A 26,992-nucleotide genomic window follows, 5' to 3' on the forward strand; every position below is an offset into this window, starting at 1 on the left:
ACTAAGCAAGTGAATTTTGTGGCTCTTTGTTTATGATGAGTAAGGTTAAGAAATTTCTTGTACTTAACACTCGTATCACTCTTTTTGACGGGTAGGATTATAAAATCCTAAGAGAAAGACATAAATAACTATCTCACCACTGTTACCCGTCAATTATGATATGACATCTGTATACTTCGGCATAGCAAAAGTGCAATGTCAATGACATTTGTATGCTTCAGCATAGCAAAAGTGCAATGTCAAAAATTTAACATAATTGGGTATTTTTTTTTTCTCTCTTTTATATATCCATGCATGGTTTGCTTAATAAAAAGAAAATATGCAAAGAAAATAAAAGCAATAAGATAAAAAATGCTTTAAATATGACTGTAAGCGTGTTTTCTAGGAGATGTGGGAGTTATAGGATGTACCTTAAAGGTGATAGTCCCTATCAAACAGTTATGATTGTGTGTGAGTTAAAGTGATTTTCTCATATCTCAAATCGTCATATCTTAGAGACACTTATGCAATCTTGCGATGTTTTCACACATAACACACAATATTCTTTACTATTTTGGATATAGGTGCAAGTACAATGTGATTTGGCCATCACAAGGTTTACATGTGTTGATGTATGCTAACTAAACTGTCTTGACTTGTTTTTAAAATATAAAATCGGTTAGACTTGTTTAGTGTGTGAGTGTGTATTTTAAGATCCCTGTGCTTAACTCTTTGTTATTTGAGAGATGTTTAGAGAGGTTAAAATGTTGGTTGGATCTTTGGCTGAGTTGCATGTTTGATTGCATTCATATCTGTATTTTTCCTTTCTTGAAAAACTGTTTTTAAGCCATCTCGACACCTTCTCGATACCTCTCGATACCTAGCTTATCTGTCAAGCTTTTCTGTTGCATCTTATCGCAATCTCGACACCTCTCGATAGCTAGGTGGATCGATCGAGAAAGTTTCTATCCCCTCTATAGCTTCTCAATAGCTGTTCAATCAATCGAGGTATGCTTAATAACTTCTCGACACCTATCGATCCATCGAAATCCTCTGCATGCATTTTTCACATGTTTTGCATGTTTCTCTTATCTTGTCATCCATAGCATCTTGTTTCATTACATTCATGCATTTTTATGGATTCTTTGTACCCCCTTGATCATTTTGGATCATCTTTGTGTTTCTCGAGTGAAGCTTTCTAGCTTCTTGTACCTATTGTCAATCGTGATAAAAAGGGGGATAAATTGGAGAATTTGTGGTTTCTTTCTTTAAGATTCTACAAGTTAGGGGGAGAAATACATTCCTTTGTAAAGGGGAGATGTGTTTCATCTTGTTAGGGGGAGTGTTTACCTCCTTGTTATTGTAGGAGCTTCTTTTAGTTTCTTCTTCTTGTACTTAGGTCTTGTGACCATGTTTACATACATTGTGCTTATCTTTGAATTATATGTGATGATGTATGTTTTCTTCACCTATCTCTACATGTGTTGTTTCTTTTTTCTCTTTATACACATGTTTCTTATTATTTGTATGCAATCTATTATTTCTGTCTCACACTAAGATGCCTTGATGAGTTTTGTTTAAAGTGTTTCAGAAATACAGGTTGTCAAAGTCTTCCATGCCATGAACTCTCTTCTTGCAAAGTTTTTCAAGAGTTCGTGTTAGGGTAGATTTTATTGTATTCAACAAGTGAGTATGAGTTGAATGATTTATGACTTCTCTCATATGTTCATTTGTTTGTTGTGGTTTTGTCACGGATTGCCAAAGGGGGAGATTGTTAAGGACATATTTTATGTAGTTGACTAATCCTTTGACAAAACGCACTTTACTTGTATTTAGGTAGATCTAGGATGTGTTTAATACTTCAAAGAACATGTTGTTCAAGTTTAGTATTAAAGTCATGAAGATTGGACCAAGAAACAAGTGAAGAAAATGTGTTTACTAAAGCTGAATACCTGGTAGACACCTGCGGATAGCTACTCAACAGATAACTATCTATCGAGATTTAATGAGGCTCAACAGATGCTATCTATCGAGGTATCTATCGAGGTTACGGAAATTAGAATTTTCAGATCTGATTTTTGGGCCAGGCTTTTGTATTTGTGTAGGGTTTCTTTTCTCACAACCCTAGGCATATATAAGGCTTATTTTAGAGACCGTTACATAAGAGAATACAAGGAGAACATATGCAAAAGGTGACCGAAACCTTATTCTCTCAGAAAGAAGCTACTGCGTCTTTGCGCCTTAGGGTTTTGTAACCAAGTGCTTCTTGATCTTCATTGTTGATGAAGTGAAGAACTTTGCAGCCAACATTCTTCTTTCTCAAGTTGGTGAGTGGGTCACGTACTAGGATTCGTGCAAAGGAGTTAGTCTCGTACTGGGATCCGTGCATCAAAGGGTGGCGTTTATATATTGAAGAGTTCAGAGGTTCTGAAGCGGTAGAAGATTTCTGTTGTGAGTTCATTTACGAGAGTTGTAGAGTTTAGGGACAAATGTTTTGTACTAGATCTGAAACTTCTCTTTACTATAGTGAATTGCTTTTCGGGAAGGTTTCCCCCTAGGTTTTTTTCTGTAAAACTGGTTGATTTCATTAGTTTTTCTGGGTCATCATATCTTGTCTTATTTATTTTTCTGCTGCACTTATTTATGACATGATATTGATGTTTGTTTGTTTTAACAAGTCTTATGCATAATAAATTTAATTAACAACTTGGATTTAAAACTTGTTAATTCTATCAACCGAGGTCTAAATTTCCCAACAATATCTAAACATTATATATTTTTTTCCTGAACACACTTGGCTTCATTTTATTTAATTATCCTTTCCTTGTCCCTACTATATTCATATTCAAATCATATAAAGCAATATGAAGACATGTGGAACTTGAAAATACCAAAAAAAAAAAAACCTATATCTGGAATTCAAATAGAAAACTATTGTACTATATTTACAGAAAAGAACCTAAATTTTGACACGACTACACTACAAAGAGAAATTGATGTTAAAATAGGATTAGTCCAGCTAATGAGGCACAATTCTCAGGTGAGATCTATTTATATCATTTTTGTCATAACTCTTCGTGTGGCCAGTTACAAGTAAGAGGCGTAAACCAATATAGACTTGCAACTTTTTCTCCTTCACTTGCAACTCGTCATGTAACAATTGCGACAAAACTTTAACGAGTTTATGACATTTTTCAGTTTATTAAAATGAGTAATTCTTAGATACATCAAGGGTACAAAGAATACTTTACCCTCTCACGTATACGATAAAGTACACTTGTCAAATTTATAATAACTCTACTCTAAATAACATTAGAGAAGAAAGTACTATTTCTGCGTGTATGTACCAAAAAATTTTCCCATCACAGCTCTCACTCACAAAGTCACGATCAATTAGCAACAAAAACGTCATTTTATCATTCAAATTAGTATTATATCACTTTTGACTTTTGGGATTTTTTAGAAAGGAAAATTTTGATTGCTTCCACGTAAGGAAGGGTGTAACTATAAAAAATAGTCGGTTAGAGTATCGAATCAAAAACAAAAAGAGAGAAAAAAAGAAAGAGAGAGAAAGAATACAATACAAATTCCAAGTTCCAGAGAGATCGCATAAAGTTCGGAAATGTTGAATTTCTCTCTCTGATGACACACCCTCTCCTCCTCCATTTCCAACTGCCAACACACACACACACACACACTCACACAAACAAACAAACAAACAAACACCCCTTCTCTATCGTCTCTCGCGTTTTCATAGTCGCCATAAAAAAGACCTCTCTCTCTCTCTCTCACACTTTGATCATTTTCTGTGAATAGAAATATGGCGGGAAATGATTGGATAAACAGTTACTTGGAGGCGATCCTGGACGTCGGGCCGGGTCTGGACGACCCGAAGAAATCGTCGCTGTTGCTCCGAGAGAGAGGACATTTCAGTCCCACTCGATACTTCGTCGAGGAAGTCATCACCGGCTTCGATGAGACCGATCTCCACCGATCCTGGGTTCGAGTACGTCTTTCATTATTTCCTTAAACTTTTGAATTTCATTCATTCATTCATTCATTCCACGTTTGTTTTTTGATCTGAAAATTGAAATGGTTAAGGCTGCGGCGACCAGGAGTCCACAGGAGAGGAACACAAGATTGGAGAATATGTGTTGGCGGATTTGGAATTTGGCTCGCCAGAAAAAACAGGTCATGTATATTTATTTATTTTTTTGATCTGAAAATTGAAATGTTTTAATGTTCGTCTTTCTTTTTTTTTTTTTTTTTTTTTTTGCGATTTGTCATGGTAGAGTCAATGCTAAGTAGATTTTGTTACTATGCTATGAATTTCAATACTTGTGATCTGGTTGATTATTCAAGTTGCAAATTTTCTTTTTTGGTTGCCTGAGTGAGCTGATGAATGATTGTGCGCGGTGTGTTACTAGTTATCTGGTAATTTTTGTCATCCTTATTGATGAATGGTTGTGTTGTTTGAGAGTTTGAACGTATTATGCCTTGTGTTCACTTATTAATGTCCACTCTATGAAGCATGGACGCGGACACTAACATGAACACAACATGACTAAAAAATTCTTCAAAATTTAGACACGAGTATATATATATATATATATATGTTTATAGGCTTTTATTTTAATTTTTTTTTCCAAGAGCTTTGTAGAGCCAAGATTCAAATCTCCCACCTCCGTTTTTGTAACTATCAATTATTTTATTAAAAAAAAAGTTTTCAAAATAAATAACAACTATCAAAATCTTTAAAACATATCTAAAATCATAGGATTTTTTTTCTTCCTCTCTACACGAATACAGGAGTGTCCCTTGTGTGTTGGACATGGACATATCAAGGGATTGAAGCGTTTGCACTTCTTAGTATCCACTATTGTTTCCATTGTTCTTTTGAACTCTTATATATTATGAACTAAGATTTGAAAATGTCTCCTTACAAACAATGGAGAAAGAAAGATTTAGAATATGTGACTTATTATTACTTTGCTCAGATTTTGACAGCTGTTAGCCTTTTAGGGCAGTAAGCCAGTAACGAGAAATCAATTGACAGTTATGATCAATCATCTTAATAACTAGTTGGATGTATTTCTTAAGCGTGTGCTTATCAAAGAATAAAATCCCCAAATCTTTTTTTCCCCCAATAACTCTTAAAAACTTTGTGCTGATGATGTTATCTTGATCAGTTTGAGGGAGAAGAAGCTCAGCGTGCAGCTAAGCGCCATCTTGAACGTGAAAGAGGCCGCAGAGAGGCAACAGCTGATATGTCAGAAGATTTGTCTGAGGGTGAAAAAGGAGATTTGGTTGGTGATCTTTCATCTCATGGTGATAGCAGCACTAGAGGAAGAATGCCTAGAATCAGTTCTGTTGATGTTATGGAGAACTGGGCCAATCAACATAAGGAAAAGAAACTCTACATTGTGTTAATAAGGCATGAACTAAAACCTTTTCATGCTTTAAGTTTATATGAGGTTTTATGGGGGCGTATTATGACATTTGAAAGCTGTTTATTTTCTCTTTTTTTAGACTTAAACAAAAATTAGGTATGACATTGGAATGAAAATCTTTTTAACAAGCAGTCTTTATGCAGCCTTCATGGCCTGATACGTGGTGAAAACATGGAGCTTGGTCGTGATTCTGATACAGGGGGTCAGGTAACTTTTAGCAATAAATTTTTATGTGCTATTGAGAACCATATATTGACTGATCACTTACAGTGGACCTTGAATGATATCTGTCATGATCAGGTCAAGTACGTAGTAGAACTTGCCAGGGCCTTAGGTTCAATGCCAGGTGTTTATCGGGTTGACTTGCTGACAAGACAAGTGTCAGCTCCAGATGTAGATTGGAGTTATGGTGAACCAACAGAAATGCTCAATCCAGTAAACTCTGAGAATTCAATGCAGGAGCATGGGGAGAGTAGTGGGGCATATATAGTCCGTATACCATTTGGCCCCAAAGATAAATATATTCCTAAAGAACTCCTTTGGCCCTACATTCCTGAATTTGTTGATGGTGCACTTCACCACATTCTACAGATGTCCAAAGTTTTGGGTGAGCAAATTGGTGGTGGGCAACCAATCTGGCCTGTTGCAATCCATGGGCATTATGCAGATGCAGGTGACTCTGCTGCTCTCCTGTCAGGAGCTTTAAATGTACCTATGCTTTTTACTGGCCATTCTCTAGGACGAGATAAGCTTGAACAACTTTTAAAGCAAGGACGACAATCAAGAGAAGAGATAAATTCAACATACAAAATAATGCGGCGGATAGAAGCTGAGGAGCTAGCTCTTGATGCAACGGAAATTGTTATAACCAGCACTAGACAGGAGATAGAACAGCAATGGCGCCTATATGATGGCTTTGATCCAATACTAGAACGCAAACTGAGAGCAAGAATAAAAAGGGGTGTGAACTGTCATGGCAGGTTTATGCCTCGCATGGTTGTAAGTAATAAGAACTGTTTCCAAGTTTATTATTAGACTTACAGGTTTTTTTGTGAATATAAAGCAAGTTTGATTTGGTTGCACTAACTTAATATCATTTGTATTTTGAATTGCCAAAAATTGTCCAGGTAATTCCACCTGGGATGGAATTCCACCATATTGTTCCACATGATGGTGATATGGATGGAGATGTGGAAAGAAATGAAGATAGTCCTTCTTCTCTTGACCCACCAATTTGGTCTGAGGTTATGACTAGTCTCTTACCATTGTTTTGTTAGTGATTGTGTGAGAGCCTATAATTTACTGCCGATTCAATTTTGTTTGTCCCACAGCAAATACTATGTTAAGAAACATTTTCTTGGTGCAGGAGTTTTGATTTTAATATCGATCTTGTTGATTTTGATTTGGCAGATTATGCGTTTCTTTTCCAATCCGCGCAAGCCTATGATACTTGCCCTTGCTAGAGCAGACCCTAAAAAGAATATTACAACTTTAGTCAAAGCTTTTGGAGAATGCCGCCCATTGAGGGAACTTGCTAACCTTGTCTGTACTAATCCTTGAACTGTATCCTGCCTATATATATATATAATAATAATTTTGATGAATCACTTAAGAGGGATTTACCTTTCAATATCCTCCACCCCCCCCAACATCCCCACATAAAAAATGTCTTAAATTGCATGCCAATAATTTCACTTTATTTGTTGTTGTAAATTTGTTGCAGACATTAATCATGGGAAACCGTGATGATATTGATGAAATGTCTAGCACAAATGCATCTGTTGTTCTTTCAATTCTTAAGCTGATCGACAAATATGATCTCTATGGACAAGTGGCATACCCTAAACACCACAAGCAGTCTGACGTTCCTGACATTTATCGTCTAGCGGCAAAAACCAAGGTACTGATTTCTAATCTATTTTTCAAATTGTGGTGAGAGTCAGATCTACTGGTTGAACTTCCATGAAGAAAAAGATATTTGCATAAAACATGGTATGATTAGATCATTGGTGATTTCATTGATGTATATGCTTTGCCCTTAGCTCTTTTAGATTCTTTTGTTCCTTTGCATAATTTCTTTGTAGTTTTGGTGAAGTTTGAAAGAAATGCAAAGATTCACTTACTAGCTTTCTTTACTGGGTCACACACACATTTGAAATAGAAATTTATAAAGACAAGAAAAGGTAATAGGTATATGGGGAGATCTTCTTTAGTACAAGAAACAGTATTAGAAGAACTTAAAGAGAGGGAAAAGGCACATGAAAATTAAGTATCTGAAGGAGAAAATCCTGGTATTTATTGCCACTAAACTCTAGCTCAAATAGCACTTCCCTCATAAGAACAGCGTGGAGGGTAAGGTTATGGGTTCTAGACTCACTGTGTGCTGCGGAAATTATCAATTTTAAAAAATTAAATTAAATCTTAATATTTATGAACTGGCAATAGAGGCATGTTATGTCTTAGGTATTTATAACTTTCTGATTAAGCTATTTACTTGATATTACAATACAGAAGCCTCCAATAATCAGTTTTTATATGCACCTTCTTGTTTAAAGTCAAGCTGAACTGAATTTTGGAATGTTTAAGCTTGTTTCAGCAGAATATTGATCCAAAGAGTGTGTGTGCATGTCAGGCTCAAGTTAGTTCTAAACTTGGTTGAGCATGTTAAGTTTGGTTTAATTAGGTAAGTTAAGGCTGTGCTTTGGCTCACATAGTAACTAGCGTTCAAGCTTGGAACCGGTTAAGGTCAAAATAGGGTTCCCCCCCCCCCCCCCCCCCTTCTCCTTTCAGTTGTCCAAGAAGGAGGTGGCTGTTCTGGAGTTTGGAAACTGGGAGAGGGAGAGATAGTCATTGGTGTTACCATTATCTTCAGGGCCTAACTGGGCTCCATTAGGGGAGAAAATGCCCATTTTGTCTTAGATTTTGGGACTCAAATATATAAATTGTAGATTAATTAATGAATAGAAAGAGAATGCTGGGCTGAAAATGACAAGAAGACCACTCAATTAAGCAGGACACCCTTTTCTAATGCATTAGGGGGAGGGAGTAAGTGTTGCTATTTACATGTTGATTTTATTGGAATAGGTCTGGGCTAAATTCATTTTCTATTTGATCAAGAGAACTCATTTTTTCAACTCTTCTAATTTGTTTCCCTCTCACTAAGTTATTCATCTCAGCACCATATTGATTCAGCTCTCTTACCAGAGAAAATATTTGGCTCAAAATTCTTTAGTACATGTGTTGTTTAACCCATCAGCTCAATAATTTTGTTCTTGTAGGGTGTTTTCATCAATCCGGCTTTCATTGAGCCATTTGGGCTTACTTTAATTGAGGTGCTCCTCTTTATCTTTTATCAGAATGCTTTACTTTTTAGATGTTATATTATGCAAAATCCAACCGTCTTTCCTCTTCTGTGCAGGCAGCAGCTTATGGTTTGCCTATTGTTGCCACAAAGAATGGTGGTCCTGTTGATATTCATAGGGTGTGTCCATCTGTGGAGCCTTCCTATTACTTAAAAGGAATTTCTCATCTGTTTATTGGAGTCATATGCAGTCGAAGTTTGATTGTAGCTTAAAATACTGATGATGGACTTGTTACAGGTTCTTGACAATGGTCTACTTGTTGACCCCCATGATCAGCAGTCTATTGCAGATGCTCTTCTGAAACTTGTTTCAGATAAGCAACTTTGGGCAAAATGCCGGCAGAATGGACTGAAAAATATTCACCTTTTTTCATGGCCAGAGCATTGTAAGACATACCTGTCTCGAATAGCCAGTTGCAGACCGAGGCAGCCACAATGGCAAAAAAGTGACGTTGAATATGACAATTCAGAAACGGATTCACCCGGTGATTCCTTGAGAGATATACAAGATTTATCTTTAAACTTGAAGCTTTCATTGGATGGTGAGAAAAGTGAAGGGGGTTCCAATCTTGATAATGTTTTAGATACTGAAGAAAATGCTGTTGATGAAATGAGTAGAGCAGAAAATGCTGTTTTGAAATTGTCTAGGGGTGTTATAGAAGGAACAGAAAAGGCTGCATCCGCAGAGAGAGCAGACAATAATGTCGGCCCTAGTAAATTTCCAGCATTGAGAAAGAGGAAGTATATTTTTGTAATTTCTGTGGATTGTGATACAACCTCAGATCTTCTTGAAATTATTTCAACAGTTGTTGAGGTAGCAGGGAAGGACAGGGATGCAGGATCTATTGGGTTCATATTGTCAACAGCCTTGACCATATCGGACATACACTCTCTTTTGATCTCAGGAGGCTTGAGCCCAACCGAATTTGACGCTTTTATCTGTAACAGTGGCAGTGAGCTCTACTATCCATCATCAAGCTCTGAGGACAGTCCTTCTGGGCTTCCCTATGTGGTAGACTTGGATTATCGTTCACACACTGAATACCGCTGGGGTGGAGAGGGTTTGAGGAAGACTTTGGTACGTTGGGTTGCTTCTATCAATGATGGAAAGGCAGAAGGACAACTTGTTGAGGAAGATGAATCAGGATCCTCCATGCATTGCTATGCATTTAAAGTGAAAGACCCATCATTGGTAATATTTCTTTTTATTTTTATATGTGAAAGGCTAATAGCAAAAGTGGTGTTTCCCCCAATCCACCCTCTCTCTCTCTCTCTCTCATTGATATAAAGCCCACATCTTGCACTGTTAGTTTTTATAGAAATTTAATTTTAGATGGAGAATTTAACTTATATTTATAAGGTTTGTTGATTACTGATTCTTATTTTTAGAATTTTCAAATTTTAGTAACTATTTTGAAATCACAGATTCCCCCAGTTAAGGAACTTCGGAAATTGATGAGAATTCAGGCTCTCCGATGTCATGTTGTATACTGTCAAAATGGTCCAAAGCTGAATGTAATCCCCGTGCTGGCCTCTAGATCCCAAGCCCTCAGGTATGCATGTAGAGGTTATCTATTTTTTAAAGTTGCACAGCTACCTTGTTTCTTTGTTATTTTTTCTTCTTTTTTTTGGCACCTTATATGATGCGATAGTTCTCAACAAATTCATAGAAAGTGTGTTGCACATGTTAGAACTGAGAAGTGTCATTACCTCTTCAGTATATTTTATTAAATAAAAAAGATTCAAAAGCATAAAGACAAATGGGAAATCCATTAAAATGCTGTCACAATATTTATTATATAAATAATATTTGGGGGGGGGGGGGGGGGAACCTCTCCTCAAAGGCTGGCCTCGAGAGGGATTGGCTGATTGGCATCATTTCCAAAAATGCTTGGTATTGGCATTTAGCTTTGGCATGCCTTCCGGTTCTTCACTGGGTGTTGCCAGTCTCCACCATCCTTGATTTGTGGTATAAATTGGCAGTTGCTTTGGAAGTGGTACCAGTTATGTATAGGAGAGTAAATATAACTGAAATAAATTGGGCCAAGGCTGTCAGTGATGATTAATTGCAAATGCTCAAGAGAAATATGCCTTTGATAAAATTGATGGTGGAAAGTATTTAAATGGCAGAATTCTAGTAGTTGTCAAAATTATGTGTTCAAGGTCTTCAATCCTGATCCAAGCTACTGATATAGGTGAAATTTTTATATTTAGCACAGCTTAAAAAATGTGGGTGTATAGGCAGGTTTATGTAGATATTCAGATGTGTTCTTGGCTTTGAGTTATTGAAGCATTATTGGAGAAATTCTATTAGTTGATTCATCATAATCCTTATGAAAACTATTCCATAGGCTGTCAAATTTAAAATTTGTTCAATCAGCCATAGGGTCCACAACGCATAATTTCATCTCTAGATCCTTATTGCAGGAAGTGAGTCACTTGTATATTCATTGCTTTTCAATTTAATACACTGTTTAGAGGTACCTTATATTGATTGACCTGGAACTCTGGGTTGTGATTTGTGATGAATTGATATAATTTTATTTAAAACAAAGCTAATCGTTTATATTGTTTACCCTTGAATGTCTAACTGATGTATGCTATAAGCATCACTAAACTAAGGTCATCTTGAGTACATTGAGAAGATAAGTCTATACAAGCTTGGATGAGAACAAAAGTACTCATTCAGTTATGGGGGGAAAAACATTTGAGGCACACGATCCAAACTTTCTATTTTTAATGTGCAAAACCTTCTATCCTCCCGCTTCTCACTTTTGTTTCTTACCGTTCAATGTCTGATGTTTTCTTTGGGATTACATGCCATGCATATGTTCTTTATATTTTATGGAGATCAATTATAGAGTACTAATACATCCTCTCCAGGTATCTGTTTGTCCGCTGGGGCATGGACCTGTCAAATACTGTGGTCTTTGTGGGAGAGTGTGGGGACACAGATTATGAAGGATTGCTTGGTGGTGTCCGTAAGACTCTGATATTGAAGGGAGTTGGTACTGGTGCACATAAGCTTCATGCTAACAGAAATTATCCTCTAGAACATGTCTTTCCATTTGATAGTCCCAATGTTGTTCAAACTGAGGGATGTAATAGTGATGATATTCGAGCATCATTGGGGAAACTAGGGGTTCTTAAGGGGTAGACCATTCTAGCTCATGAGCTCCTAGTGTTTTGGAATCTATTATTTTGTATTGAATATCTGGCTGTCTTATATTATTGACTTGTCATTTTGGATATTGATATTTTCTTCAAACCCCACGACTTTCCTCAAAATCTTCTCATTTTGGAAAATTTCTACAAAATGAGTGAATTGTGGTGATTTTCCTTTGAACCCTTTGTCTACTCTTTCTTCTCCTTGTTTATTCCAGCTTTAAAGCTATCAACCCTTCTTAGTCTGTCAGTCTTCAAGAATTTCCTTCCTCCCTAGCTTTGGTACTTCAATAACAACATTTGTTCTCAGCATTATCGTTGTGATTTATTTTTAATTTTACACGTTGGTTCTCAGCGAAGGATGTTCTTCACTTCATCTGTTCTATGTGATTGTAAAAGAGGAAACCTCTGCTTGTTCTGCTGTGTTTTCTGTATTTAAATCTCCTTTCGTATCTACTAATGTGCCTAGGGAACATGAAGTGGATACTGGTGTAAAAAATTTTGGTGTTTGTATAAATTTGTCTTCACATCAGATTTTGATGTATACGGGAGCTTTTTCTCATACATGAATGTCATTGAAGTTTGAGATTATCTTCATTGTATTCATTCTTCTATATAAAGCAATCCGTACGTCTGACAGAGCATATACTGGCTGTGCTTAGTGGCGCTCCTCAATGAGTGCCGGATAAGTTACAAGCCTCTTGACATCGATGTCTTAATACAACAACACAGATGAAACAGGTACAGGCTGCCATTACCTCAGCCACAACTGGCCTATTAGTGGAACCCTACAGGCTACAGTTATTTATATCGACTAAGCCTTGCGATTTGGGGGCTGCTATTACTGCCCATTCTTTGGAGGAAAGCTATAGAAAATACTGCCACTGGGCGGTGGTGTGTAATTCTGTGATGATTTTTACCATTTGTGGCACTCATGCAAATCCTATAGCAGAATATTTTCCGAAAATGATATATCGTCATTATTCTTCTGAACTAAATTAAAATTTTCTTGCCTTGGAATTCAACTGTGTAGATTGTCAGATCACACTGACCTTCTTATGAGAAGGTGAGTGAAACGAAGAAAATCATAAGGACCTGCACATTGACCTTTTATATACATACACACGTATATATAAACAAAGTTTAGTTACAAAATTTTTTGTAGCATAAGGGTTACAATCTTACTCAATAAAATAAACATTATTACATATTTTGAAAATTTAACCGTTAAATTGTATGTTCTTCTTACTTTTAATATACCTGTCAACTTTTATGTCAATAAGATGTTATTTATACTATCTAGAAGATGAATCTTTTCTTTAAACTGGACTTTTATGTTTCAAAAATACAATGAAAGATAATTTTTCTTAGAAATAGGGTCATAAATGCCAAACAAATAACAAATTTATTTATACTTTCTACAACACCTACAGCTACTATCATCTTGAATTCAAAAAGAATACTCTTAAAATTTAGTCTTTTTTTTTTCATTCATGTTCATCTTTTTATTCCCTAAACTTTAGCCATTTTTTGTTCATTTTTTTCATCTAAATAAAGCACCTCTAGTTTTAAATTTTTTTTTAAAAAAAAAAACCCCCCTAAGAGAACTCCTAAAATTTCTCAGACGTTCATCTTATTTTTTCCTACCCAACCTTTTCTTTATATCACTACACCACTTTCAAAAAAGAAATTATAGTTACAAATTATCTCTGAAGTTTATTATTTTTATTTGTTTGAAATAAAAAAATTATCATATTTATCTTTACTTCTTTTTATCTTTTTAAATCTCACGTCACAAGAAGTCCCAATTCCGAATAAAACACCTCAACTTTTTTTAATAAAATAATTATACTACCCATTTAAAAAAGAATTACTTGTTCTTATTCCAATCTTTTCTCTATATCACTACACCACTTTCAAACACACATGCAAAAAAGAAATGACATTTTCTGCTTATATCTAAAGTTTATCCTTTTGTTTTAAATATATATATATATATATATATATATATATATATATATATATATATATATATATATATATATATATATATATATGTAAGTGCACAATTGCACCTGGACCCAAGAATAGTTATGGGCTCAGACCCAATGAGCCTTAAACAATAAGAATTTGTAGAGTGTGGGCTTGAAACCCAGGTTAGAAGTGTATGAGGATGAAATGACAAACTAAAGATTCCAAGTACTTAGAGACAAAAAGGAGTAATGTAAATAGACCTCCTCGGACGTAAGCCGAAAACTGTTCTTATATTATATCTCTCTCTTTTTCCTTCTTCTTTTTAGGTTACAAAAAGTTCCGTCCCGTTTCTGTTCCCGGTCCCTCCTTAAATACTCCTCTTTTTAATACTTTATCCACGTGTTGCCCCCCAATTCCTCCCTTAGCCTAGATATTTCTTTTCTTAGTGCCTTTGAACAGTAACTAGAAGTTTCCCTTCCATCGTTTAAGTGTCACTTCCTCATTAATGCGGCTGTGGTGGTAGGTGCAGGGTCTTTAATGTGGAGGTAGCAGCCTTTACCTTTGATATTCTTCCAACATCGGCGCTTCTAGGACATTCAAGGGTTCTCTCCCTTTAACCGTTGGTCTTGACCGTATCATTTCCTAATCTTTACCATGAAGTCTCAGGTTCTTTGATGTCAGTCCGAGGGGAAAACCATCCTCACGGGATCCTAGGATCCTCGGCGTATAGGCCGACCCATAGCACCAACAATCTCTAACCCTGTGGTCGTCGGCCTTCTTTAACAAGGCCCAAAAGGCCCACATTCCCACCAGATCCTTTTGCCCCACACAATAGCCCTCAAAACTCTAATTTTCGACATCCGAGGAGAAAAATAGGGTTTCGATCCGACGAGAACCTGCTCTACACACTTTTATAAGTGAAGACACGTGTGGAAATCGTTTCGCGTCCCAGAAGATGACAATTGGCGGTTTCATTTTCGAAAACGCGCGCATTTATTACTGTAAGTTACTCTTTGTCTCCCACGCTCAACGGTGAGATGGGCATCCAACGGTTCTCCTCACTCCACGAAATTTTAGGCGGGACGTACATAATTTTCGAGGCCGCCTTTTCGCACGTCGTGACGCTTCGGGAACCTCCGCCTTCATTTAAGTCATCGTGGATCAATCCCATCAAAACAACAACAATCATTCTTCACACAACGGAAAAACGTGGAAACCCGTACCTTCAACCTTGTAAGTTCTTGCTTCTCTACAGTCTTGACCTTTTCTCCTCGGATACGGTCCTCGGCTACCTAATACAATCACTCTCCCTTTTAAAGTTTAGTCTATCGTCTCCGTAATGGGAAGATTCAAGTGTCTAGTTGATACCGCCGTATTGATGGAAGGCTTTAGAGCCAAATACCATATTCCCCGACGTAGAGTTAGAATACCGCAATGCCGTGGCTGGTTCTAGGAAAGAGGAGGAGAGGTTATCATTCCTATGATAGCCTTCATAGAGGGTGGGATGACCCTACCAATGAAACCCGTAATGAGGAGTATCTTCGCAACCACCGGTTGTGCCCGACCAATGCCTTCCAAATGTTTTTAGAGTTTTAGGTAGTGTAGATGCTCTAAACGAGCAGATGAGTTTAAACCTCACATGGCACGATGTCGTGTTCCTATATGAGTCCCACAAACTCTCTAAGGTAGGCTATTATATGAAATCTCGGTCTAGCACCGTTAGGCTAATCTCCTCCGCCCAAATCAAACAAAGGCATGAAGGACGACTACACTGATCGTGTCCGGGAACCGGCACGACGGCCTCCATCGCCCCGGTGGGGGATCCAGGTGCGACACCATAGGATTAATCTCCCCACAACACAACTTCTCCTAACACACACACGTAAATGCGTATTTGTATTTACTTAAATTCGTTAAATATTTGTGTGAATCTCGACGGTGTTTGTTTGTTTGATGTCTTTTTTTGCAGATAAGCAACACGTGCGTCCTCGTCTAAGTCACCGTAACGTTGCCGATCTAAACCGAGTACTTCGCTCCGAGGTATTCGTTAGTGCACCTACAACTCCGGCTGCTCATCTCATTCTAGGATACACCCCCCTTTCCAAAGACTTTCAGAGATAGAGGACGCCATTATTGCCGGCGACCGAAGACGGAAGAGGATAAACGTAGCTCGGCCCCCATTTTTTGGACGACCGTGACCTCCCGACGCTCCGACACTATTTTGTACAACCGGCCGATATAGCAGTCCCCTCGCCATACACTCACAAACAACTGTCGTTCCAGAAGAGGAGGTGTCTTCTTCACACACTCTTGACGACGAGATAGACCAATTCCACCTTGAAGACAGAGAGACCTCGCGGAAACCGCTCGTGGTACTTTCCGACGAGGAGGAAGAAGCCACCGAGGCCTCGGAATCGCGGGTTTGTAGTTGCCCTTCCCGAGGACGAATCCGTAGAAGGCATGGGACGAATGGAGGGTCTTCTCACTAATAGGGCTGCCAAAGTTGCAGAAGAAGAAAACAGGACGTCCCAAGTTCCCAACCTTACCTCCTCCTCCTCCTCTGAGCCAAAACTACCGCCGAGAGGATCCCAAGAAGAAGAGGAAGGGAGATAATGAGGGGACGATTACTAAAGACCCCAAGAAACCACGCCAACAACTCCCACCGCCCACAGCCAGGAGCCGGACAAAGGCAAGGGTAGAGCCCCGCTGAACTTGGGGAAATCGTGACGAGGCCGTAGTGCACCGAGCACCGGCCACTTCTGGTCCCCCTGGATCTAAGGCCTGGACGGCGCTCCTATCTCCCCGTCCGAATAAGGGCAGCTTCAACAAGGCCACGCCCACCACCTCGGCCGAGGTCCTAGAACGCCCTCTTCTGTCCGCCCCGAACATGGAGACCTTGGAAAAGATGGGCCAACCACAACTATTCCTCTCTAAAAAGAGACTTAGCACCGGTAAGTGTTTCTCCTTTTAACAATATTTATAAGTAAATTAGTTTTTGTTATTCCTAACTCCATCATGCTTTTTTGCTATTCAGGAGGTCTTTGTAGCTGAAAAGTTTATTGAAGACGCTCGGAAAGTAGCCGTGGCCGAGCTCGAAATTAGGGTGGAGACCGAGAAGTCCTTGGGTACGGCCCCTTGCGAACGAAACGCTCACCTCGGAGCTAGACGAGCAGAGGAGAGAGCAGAAAGGGGTCGAATCACACTTCAAGACAATGAAGACCCGTATAGAAGGACAGCGCGCAAGCTCCTTCATGCAAGAGATGAAGAGCTCTCCCAAGCTCAAAAGGAGTGCTCGGATCCGAAGAAGCGGCTGGCGCCGATGGAAAGAAGAAGCCAGGTCCTTCCAACTCTCTCTTCAAGGTGCGATGCAGGCATGTTTGGTTGAAGGGGTAGCCACTACCGAGGAGCAGCTGACAGAGGAGTTCGCGGCTTTATGCCGCGAATACTGTCAAAAAGTATGGGGGGAAGCTTTAAACGTAGCAGAGTTCCCCGTCTTCGGATTTGAGGAAGTCCGAGAACGTTTGGCTTCCCCTAGAAATACAGGAGATTGAAGAGGCTCCCCGCCGCTACTCCTACCCCCGAGACAACTCTTCATACGTCCTACCTCCGATGGTCCCACAAGAAATTCCTGATCCTACGTAACCTTCTCACACAATAAAGAAAAGGAAGGAAGGGTGGATGCAGAGAGGGACTTGAACCAGATAGTGGAACCCAACGTCCTTCCACCAAAGACAGCGGATAAAGGAAAGCAGGTTATGACTCCTTTTGAGCTGGAGTTGAGAAAGACCGAGGGCACTAGTACCTCTCAGCAAGATCCTCCTCCAACAGCTTAGGACTTAGCTTAGGGCTTCTTTTTTTCCATTTTTTTTTGTTTTTGAATTATATATTGTAATGTATATTCACCTTGATTAATGAAGAACAATTTCGTTTGCTTTTCACTTGGATTGTGTCTGCTTTTTCTTTATTCTTTATGTACTTATTACAAAAGTTTTCCCATTAAATCATATCAGAAGTTTCTCAGAGCATAAAAATCTAACTCCAAGGATTGCATAGTCATAACTTTCACATAATCATGCGTATATTATTAAAGATTTAATACAAGGTGACATGGTTAATTCCTTTGAATAATACCTCGATTAAAAAAGGAAAGAGGACTTCATATAACAATTAAGCCCTTATAATGCATAACACTGTTTTTAGTAGGTTGTAAGATCCGAGTTAATAAACAGTAAGGTATTAACATCCAGACATAATCGAAGTTAAGTTTAATCAAAGTCATAGTCCGAAGATAAATCTTAAGCAATCTTTCGTTTAATTCTTCAAAATTGTAAATCGTAAATGGTAAGACATCAATTTCCACAAGGTTCGTGGTCCGAGGACTACACTTAACCAAGTTTCTGTTTGATTCTCAAAAATTGTAACTTCAAATGTTAATTTTCCCAAAGTAGGAGGTCCCAAGACCCGGCATAACTAAGGTTCTGTTTAACAAATGACAAGACATCAATTTCCGCAAGGTTTGTGGTCCGAGGACTACACTTAACCAAGTTTCGTTTGATTCTCAAAAATTGTAACTTCAAATGTTAATTTTCCCAAAGTAGGAGGTCCGAAGACCCGCATAACTAAGGTTCTGTTTAACAAATGACAAGACAACAATTTCCACAAGGTTTGTGGTCCGAGGACTACACTTAACCAAGTTTCTGTTTGATTCTCAAAAATTGTAACTTCAAATGTTAATTTTCCCAAAGTAGGAGGTCCGAAGACCCGTAACTAAGGTTTCGTTTAACAAATGACAAGACATCAATTTCCGCAAGGTTTGTGGTCCGAGGACTACACTTAACCAAGTTTCTGTTTTGATTCTCAAAAATTGTAACTTCAAATGTTAATTTTCCCAAAGTAGGAGGTCCGAAGACCGCATAACTAAGGTTCTCGTTTAACAAATGACAAGACATCAATTTCCACAAGGTTTGTGGTCCGAGGACTACACTTAACCAAGTTTCTGTTTGATTCTCAAAAATTGTAACTTCAAATGTTAATTTTCCCAAAGTAGGAGGTCCGAAGACCCGGCATAACTAAGGTTCTGTTTAACAAATGACAAGACATCAATTTCCACAAGGTTTGTGGTCCGAGGACTACACTTAACCAAGTTTCTGTTTGATTCTTAATAATTGTAACTCCAAATATAAGAGCTAGTCATAACTTTAAAATATTGATTGACAAAAGCTTATTTGATTAATAATAATACCTTCTAAGGTTATTTACATTCCATGGACGTGGTACAACTCGTTCATCTAGGTCAGCTAGCCTATACGACCCTATGCCTGCTATTGAAACAATGCGATAGGGGCCTTCCCGTCAGGTCCTAGTTTACCCCACGCCGGGTTCTTAGAAGTGCCTACAACTTTCCTTAATACAAGATCACCAGGCGCAAGTGGCCTTAGCTTCACGTGGGCATCATATCCTCGTTTTAGCTTTTGCTGATAATAAGCCAATTGGACCATAGCTGCCTCACGCCGTTCCTCAAGTAAATCAAGATCTTTCTCCAAAAGTCCCCTGGTTATTCTCGGGCTAAAAGAACTTGTCTTTAGAGTAGGAAAACCAGATTCTAGTGGTATCACCGCCTCGGCTCCATAAGTCATAGAAAATGGTGTCTCTCCAAAGGACCTGCGTGGCGTGGTCCGATATGTCCACAGAACATGAGGGAACTCTTCTACCCGTCCGCCTTTCGCATCATCCAACCTCTTCTTGAGCCCATTGACTATGACTTTGCTAACGGCCTCGGCCTCGCCCATTCCCTCGAGGATAAGCTGGGGTAGAATATCTATTTATGATACCCATGTCACCACAATATTGCCTAAAGGCGTTGCCGTCAAATTGAACGCCGTTGTCCGAGAAGAGTGTGCGGTATACCAAATCTAGTAACAATGTTTTTCCATATAAATTTCTTGGAATCAACATCTCGGATATTGGCTAATGGCTCAGCTTCAACCCATTTAGTGAAATAGTCCGTTCCCACGAGCAACCATCTTTTGTTGCCGCAGCTCTCGAAATGGCCCGACAATGTCCAAGTCCCCATCGTGCGAAAGGCCAAGGGCTAGACAGAGGGTTAAGAACCCTCCAAGGTTGGTGGATATTAGGAGCGAACCTCCGACATTGATCACACTTTCTGGCATAGTCCTGAGCCTCCCTCTCGCATATTGGGCCACCAATAACCCGAGTAAGGGCTCTATGAGCTAAGGACCTTCCCCAAGTGTGACTCCCACAAATTCCTTCATGCAATTCCTCCAAGTAATGATTCGTTGATTCGGGTGTACACACAACAAATACGGTCCCGAAAAGGATCGTTTGTATAGCTTCGGTCCTCTGGACAACCGAAACGGCGCGCCTTTCGACGTACCTTCTCGCTTCAACTTTGTCTTCGGGAAGGATGTCATTTTTGAGAAAAGATATGATCGAATCCATCCAACTAGGACCAGGCCTTATTAGATGGACGCGAGGTGCGTTAGCAGCTCTAAGAGAAGGTTCTACCAAATCCTCAACGAGAATAACCCTTGGTAGACCTTGAGCCGAGGATGTTGCCAACGTAGCCAAAGAATCTACATGAGTATTTCCACTCCAGAGACATGAACTAAGGCAAAGGAGTCGATTAACCCCTCGCCGACGCTTGGCATTCGGGGCCAAATATTCATTCGGAATCTCTAGCCTCCATGGTCCCCATGACTTGGCCGACCACTAATTGAGAGTCCGAGAACACATGGATTTCCTTGCCACCTATCTTATGTACCATTCGCATGCCTACCAAGACTGCTTCATACTCGGCCTCATTATTAGTAGCCGAGAAAGCCAATCTCAAAGATTTTTCAAAGACAATTCCTTCGGGGGACATTAGAACAAGTCCAACGCCGACCACTTTTATGATTAGCAGCCCCATCCACATAAACTTTCCAAGCCGAGGGCGATACGGCCGTGATCACACCAACTGATTTTTCACCCATGTGCGCTACCTTTGAAGTTTCTTCTAACAATGGCTCAAAAACTCTCACCACCGAATCAGCGAGGACCCGACCTTTCAGAAGGTGCGAGGCTTGTACTTAACATCAAAGGCTCCCAAAATGGTTCCCCATTTTGCCACTCGCCGAATAATCAGCACTACGCAACACAACACGGCCTTGAGCGGCCGTGGGTCAAAACAACCACGGTATGAGATTGGAAATAATGAGGAAGTTTGCGCGTGGCGTGGACTACAGCCGTAAGTGCTTTTTCCAAGGGCAAATAGCGCACCTCGGCTTCATTCAAGGACTTACTAACATAGTAGATCGGCCTCTGCACTCCATCTTCATTCCTTATAAGGACTAGACTCACCGCATGAATAGCCACGGCAAGATAAGCGAATAAAACCTCGTCCACCTCAGGGCGAGATAAAATGGGTGGCCGAGATAGATATTGCTTAAGCTGTTGGAAAGCTGACTCACAATCCTCGGTCCACCTGAAACCCTTTCCACTTGTTCAACAACCGAAAGAAAGGACGGCACCGGTCGACCGAGAAATAAATTTGTTCAACGCAGCAATCATTCCGGTCAATTTCTGAATCTCCTTTGGGTTCCGAGGCGGCTGCAAATTTTGAATAGCCCTAACCTGCACTGGGTTCACCTCTATGCCCCTATGAGTGATCATATATCCTAAGAACTTTCCAGATCCCACTCCAAAAGAACACTTGGAGGCGTTAAGGCGCAACTTATACTTCCTCAGCATTTGGAAGGTGTCGGCCAAATCTGTGATGTGCGAAGGTACCGTCTTACTCTTTACCACCATGTCATCCACGTATACTTCTATGGTTTTCCCCGATTCTTTGTTCAAACATTCGGGTCATCATTCTTTGATAAGTAGCCCCAGCATTTTTTAACCCAAATGGCATGACTTTATAATGATAGTTCCCCGTTGGAGTAATGAAAGCAGTCTTTTCCTGATCCTCTAATGCCAAGGGGATTTGGTGGTAACCCTGAAAGGCGTCCAGGAAACTCATCCGAGGATGTCCGACAGTAGCATCCACCAGTTGATCAATCCGTGGCATTGGGAATGAATCTTTAGGACAGGCCTTGTTCAGATCAGTAAAGTCTACACATACTCTCCACTTGCCGTTCTTCTTCTTAACGACAACAGTATGAGCCAACCATTCAGGGTAGAAAACTTCTTTGATAGCCCCCGCCCTTTTGAGTTTAAGAACCTCTTCCTTCACAGCCTCAGAATGTTCTCGGGAAGATCGCCGAGGTGGCTGCCTCCTCGGAACAATGGCCGGATTGACGTTTAGATGATGACAAATAAAGTTCGGATCCACACCTGGAGCCTCATAGGGGTCCCATGCAAAGACATCTAGATTATCCTTCAGAAATTTCAACAACTCCATCTTCTCTTGGTGTGGCAATCGTATGCCAACTTGAAAGAACCTCTCTGGATCGTCGGTTATTACAAACTTCTCTAACTCCTCGCAAACAGCCTCATCTTCTGTCATCGCTCCAAGTGCCTCCGAGCCGTTAATTGCTATGACTCCTGGATGGGCAAGGTTGATAACTCGACTTCGGCCCGACGAAATGCTTGCGGCGGAGATGCATTGCTGTATGCCACTACTCGATGCCGAGGATTTCCTCAACATGTTCCCCCGAGGGGAATTTAACCTTAACGTGCAAGGTAGAGGAAACGGCTCCCGGGCGTGCGGCCATGGCTGGCGAGGATGGGCGTATATGGAGAGTACGCGTCAACCACAATGAAATCTACTTCAACCGTTTACGTGCCGGATTGAACGGGTAAACGGATCCGTCCTTTTGGCACAACGGCTCTCCCTTCAAAGCTAATAAGAGGTGAGTCATAAGGAGTTAAATCTTCCAACTCCAACCTTAACCCCTTAAATAGATCGGGGTACATGATATACGCACCGCTGCCCCGGATCTATCATTACCCTCTTCACGTCATAATTACCTATTCGAGGGTAACCACAAGAGCATCGTCATGGGGCTGGATAGTCCCTACTTTATCCTCCTCGGAGAAACCCAAGACGAGGTAAAGTGCTCTTTAATCTCTTCGACTGCCCGCTACCCACATCCTCGGCCGCGAATGGGAAACCGCCATAACCCTAGTAGGACTGAGCACCTGTCCTACTGTGTGCGGCGAAGATAACATTAATCGTCCCCAATGCGGCCGAGATGAACTATTCCGCCGGTTGTTTGAACCAACTTGACCGACTTGCCCGGTGGGGTGACACAATGCTTGCTTTAACTTTCCCTCACCGACGAGCCGCTCTAGATGGTTCCACGGGGTTCGACGGCTCTCGCAGTGTGGCCCACATCCCGATGGTACTTGACGGAAAAGGTTTTGATTTCTTCTCGCAGGGTCACCGCCATTTTGCCGGGCCATCTGAAGAAGGGCTCTTTACGAACTTTTTCTAATAACTCGATGCACTGGTTCTCGGAACACGGTATTTACGGCTTGAGGTGCTTCTTAGCCGAGCCGGATTGTCCGAAGTAATCTCTCCTCGGCTTGTTGTTGTGATATCTGTCCGACTGAAATCCCTTCTCTCCTGCGGGATAACCTTCTCCTTTCCTTTTCCCCGTTGCTTGGTCTTCCTCTACCCTTTTATATTCATCAATACGATCCATAAGACGACGTACGGCCGGGACGGGCTTTTTCGTCAAAGACTTTCTTAGGTCGTGATCGGTAGGGAGGCCTACCTTAAAGGTATTTAGCGCCACCTCATCAAAGTCGCCGTCTATTTCATTAAACATCTCCCAATATACGTCGGAGTATGCTTTCGGTGTCTCCCCTTCCTTCATGACCATGGATAGCAATGAGTCCGGTGGCCGAGGGACTCCGCTACAAGTAATGAACCGAGAAGCAAACGCCCTAGTTAGTTCCCCAAACGAGCCTACGAGACCCCGACTTGAGACCGTTGAACCATCTCATAGCCACGAGGTCCCAAGCCGGAGGGGAAGACTTTACACATCAAAGTCTCGTTATGAGAGTGCCTTTGCCATCCTTTGGTTGAAGTGACTCACGTGCTCCACCGGATCAGTCCGGCCATTATAGATGGTAAACGTGGGCTGGGTGAACCTCTGGGGAGCCTCCCCTCTCAATCCTTCGTGAAAACGGAGATTTAGAGAGTTGGTGCAACGCCCTACTCATGGTATCGTTGCCTAAACCCCTAGGACGAAGCTTCTTACGTCTGCGGATTGGCTGGTCGTTCTCCTCACCGAGAGGATGTTGCCTTGGTGGGGGAATATGACCTTGAACCGTAGCCATGTCCCCGTCCTTCTCTAAGGAAGAACGGATGAGGACGGGGAAACCTTACGTTTAGCACGGCGTAACTTCCTCTTCAAACGATTGATTTCCTTCTGCATGGATTTAGAGCCCTCATCGTGGGTAGTGCTACCCCCTCCATGAGTATGGCTAGCCCCGGATATTCCGTATGGACGCTTCCTTCACGATCCCGACGTTGTTCCTGACGTTCGAAATGAGCTTCAGGTTGTGACCCCTGTGACTCGCATGATGAGAGCCTAAGCTGCCATAATATCCCTACTACTTCTAGACTAGATCCCCACGAGACGGCGCCAATTGTAAGTGCACAATTGCACTGGACCCAAGAATAGTTATGGGCTCAGACCCAATGAGCCTTAAACAATAAGAATTTGTAGAGTGTGGGCTTGAAACCCAGGTTAGAAGTGTATGAGGATGAAATGACAAACTAAAGATTCCAAGTACTTAGAGACAAAAAGGAGTAATGTAAATAGACCTCCTCGGACGTAAGCCGAAAACTGTTCTTATATTATATCTCTCTCTTTTTCCTTCTTCTTTTTAGGTTACAAAAAGTTCCGTCCTGTTTCTGTTCCCGGTCCCTCCTTAAATACTCCTCTTTTTAATACTTTATCCACGTGTTGCCCCCCAATTCCTCCCTTAGCCTAGATATTTCTTTTCTTAGTGCCTTTGAACAGTAACTAGAAGTTTCCCTTCCACTGTTTAAGTGTCACTTCCTCATTAATGCGGCCAGGGTGGTAGGTGCAGGGTCTTTAATGTGGAGGTAGCAGCCTTTACCTTTGATATTCTTCCAACATCGGCGCTTCTAGGACATTCAAGGGTTCTCTCCCTTTAACCGTTGGTCTTGACCGTATCATTCCCTAATCTTTACCATGAAGTCTCAGGTTCTTTGATGTCAGTCCGAGGGGAAAACCATCCTCGGCTGGATCCTAGGATCCTCGGCGTATAGGCCGACCCATAGCACCAACAATCTCTAACCCCAGGGTCAGGTCGGCCTTCTTTAACAAGGCCCAAAAGGCCCACATTCCCACCAGGATCCTTTTGCCCCACACAATATATATATCACATTCATCTTAAAAAAAAATATTACTTCACAATTAATTTTTGAAATATTTGCAAAACAACAGTGGAATAAAAATACAAAATTTGGAGAAAGAGTGTGCTCTAGGAGCACCCACCCTCTTCTAGTACCTTCTTTACAACATTTTTCATCTCATCCTCTTTATAGACAACTAGCCTTGATGCACGTGTGTTATGCGTGCTCAGAGGCTCTTCTATTTTTTTTTTGGTCCAAAAAAATAATTTTTTCATACTACATCTCATCACTCCCCTAGAAATTTTGGTGATTGGATAATGCAACAACCCCATATTAGTATATACAAAATTAATTTTTATAGACAAAAAAAATAGAAGAGCTTCTGGTTGCGCGTGTGTAGATGCTAGTTTACTATATGATCTATAAGCTTATATTTTATACATAATTTTAAATTACAAAAACTTGCAATTTAAAGAATTTAGGCTACGTTTATTTCGGCTGTAAAGGAAATCAAGAAAACATTTTACATTGTGCTTGCTGTTTGGGATGCTCAAAAAATTCAGGCTAGCCGAAAATCTCATCCATTGACCGTAAAATATGTGGGTCTTGAGTGTAAAATAGATTACACTTCTATTTTACTTTCAAACCATTTCCAGAGAGAGAGAGAGAGAGAGAGAGAGAGAGAGAGAGAGAGAGAGAGAGAGAGAGAGAGAGAGAGAGAGAGAGAGAGAGAGAGAGAGAGAGAGATTGAATCGAGTCTGATCATCGCCGCAGCCTAAAGCCCGTCGCCACCACCCTCTAGATTGCCTCGTCCTCCTTTTGATCTCATCACTGCTACCTTTTGGGTCAAATCATCTCCTCTCAATCTCGTCGCCACACTTGCCAATCTACCTTCTCTCTCTTTCCCCCCGACCAATCAAGGTCGAATTGGACAATGCATGTCACTGGTCTAGTTTCTTCTCTCTCTCATCTCACTTTTTCTTTCTAACTCGAACCAAACCCCAACTAGGTTTTGTGTTTGATTTTCATTTTCTTTGATCTCTGATTTTGTTGTTGTTGTGGTGGTGTGGGTGGTGGCGTTTTGGTGGGTGGTGTATTTTGTGTGGTGTGGTGGTGGGTTTTGTGTGGATGATGGTAGATTTTTTGTGGGTGGTGGTGGGTTTTGTGTGTGTGGTGGTGGCAATAGAGCAGTGGTGGCGATTTTTTCCCTCTTCTCGATTTGAATTTTGTGTGGGTGGTGGTGGGTTGTGCTTGTCCTTAGTGGTGGTGGCTGGTTTGGGTTAACATTTTCTGAAAATAGATTTCTTACATCCAAGACCAAACGCAAGAAATAATTTTCCGGTGTAATTTTCACAACACAATTAAACAACAAAAAATGTTTTCTTTTACGTAAAATATTTTTAATTGAAAATATTTTACACTTGGAAAACATTTTACATATTGCTAAACACAGCTTTATTGATGACATAGCTATTGATCTTTAATTTTCTAAAAATTTTGCAAGTATGGAGATATAAGAAAATATAATTAATCCAATTGTAGATTTTTTAAAATTCAAATCCAATAAAAACATATTAAGTAAAGTTGTAATCTAAGACTACTACCAATTTTGTTGCTATACTTTGTCCTATATACATTGGTTAAATTCTTCTTGATTCAGCTGGCCGCAATTCCATTCATGACCCCACTTGGCCCATGGAAACACAAACGAAACCAAGAAATCTTATC

The 26,992-nt window shown here is 40.3% G+C and overlaps 1 protein-coding gene across 1 annotated transcript; it reads left to right on the forward strand.

The window, feature by feature from the left end:
* The first annotated feature begins 3,558 nt into the window (after positions 1–3,558).
* LOC142621496 (putative sucrose-phosphate synthase 1) lies at positions 3,559–12,058 on the forward strand. Its single transcript, XM_075794761.1, has 13 exons — positions 3,559–3,985; positions 4,081–4,170; positions 5,169–5,413; positions 5,573–5,636; positions 5,730–6,428; positions 6,557–6,673; positions 6,840–6,971; positions 7,153–7,329; positions 8,708–8,761; positions 8,848–8,910; positions 9,029–9,982; positions 10,216–10,343; positions 11,674–12,058. Exons 1-13 carry the CDS (start codon positions 3,800–3,802, stop codon positions 11,945–11,947), a joined length of 3,183 nt encoding a protein of 1,060 aa, XP_075650876.1. The 5' UTR covers positions 3,559–3,799; the 3' UTR covers positions 11,948–12,058.
* The last annotated feature ends 14,934 nt before the right edge of the window (positions 12,059–26,992 follow it).

This window comes from Castanea sativa, chromosome 1 (genome assembly GCF_040712315.1).
Source record: "Castanea sativa cultivar Marrone di Chiusa Pesio chromosome 1, ASM4071231v1".
NCBI classification, from domain to species: Eukaryota; Viridiplantae; Streptophyta; class Magnoliopsida; order Fagales; family Fagaceae; genus Castanea; species Castanea sativa.

Bases quoted from the DNA above. Each gene is read 5' to 3' on its own strand.
- LOC142621496 (XM_075794761.1), top strand. From the start codon at position 3,800: ATGGCGGGAAATGATTGGATAAACAGTTACTTGGAGGCGATCCTGGAC. The intron at 6,429-6,556 runs GTAAGTAATAAG...AAAATTGTCCAG, and splicing joins GGTTTATGCCTCGCATGGTT to GTAATTCCACCTGGGATGGA. The intron at 6,674-6,839 runs GTTATGACTAGT...TTGATTTGGCAG, and splicing joins ACCCACCAATTTGGTCTGAG to ATTATGCGTTTCTTTTCCAA.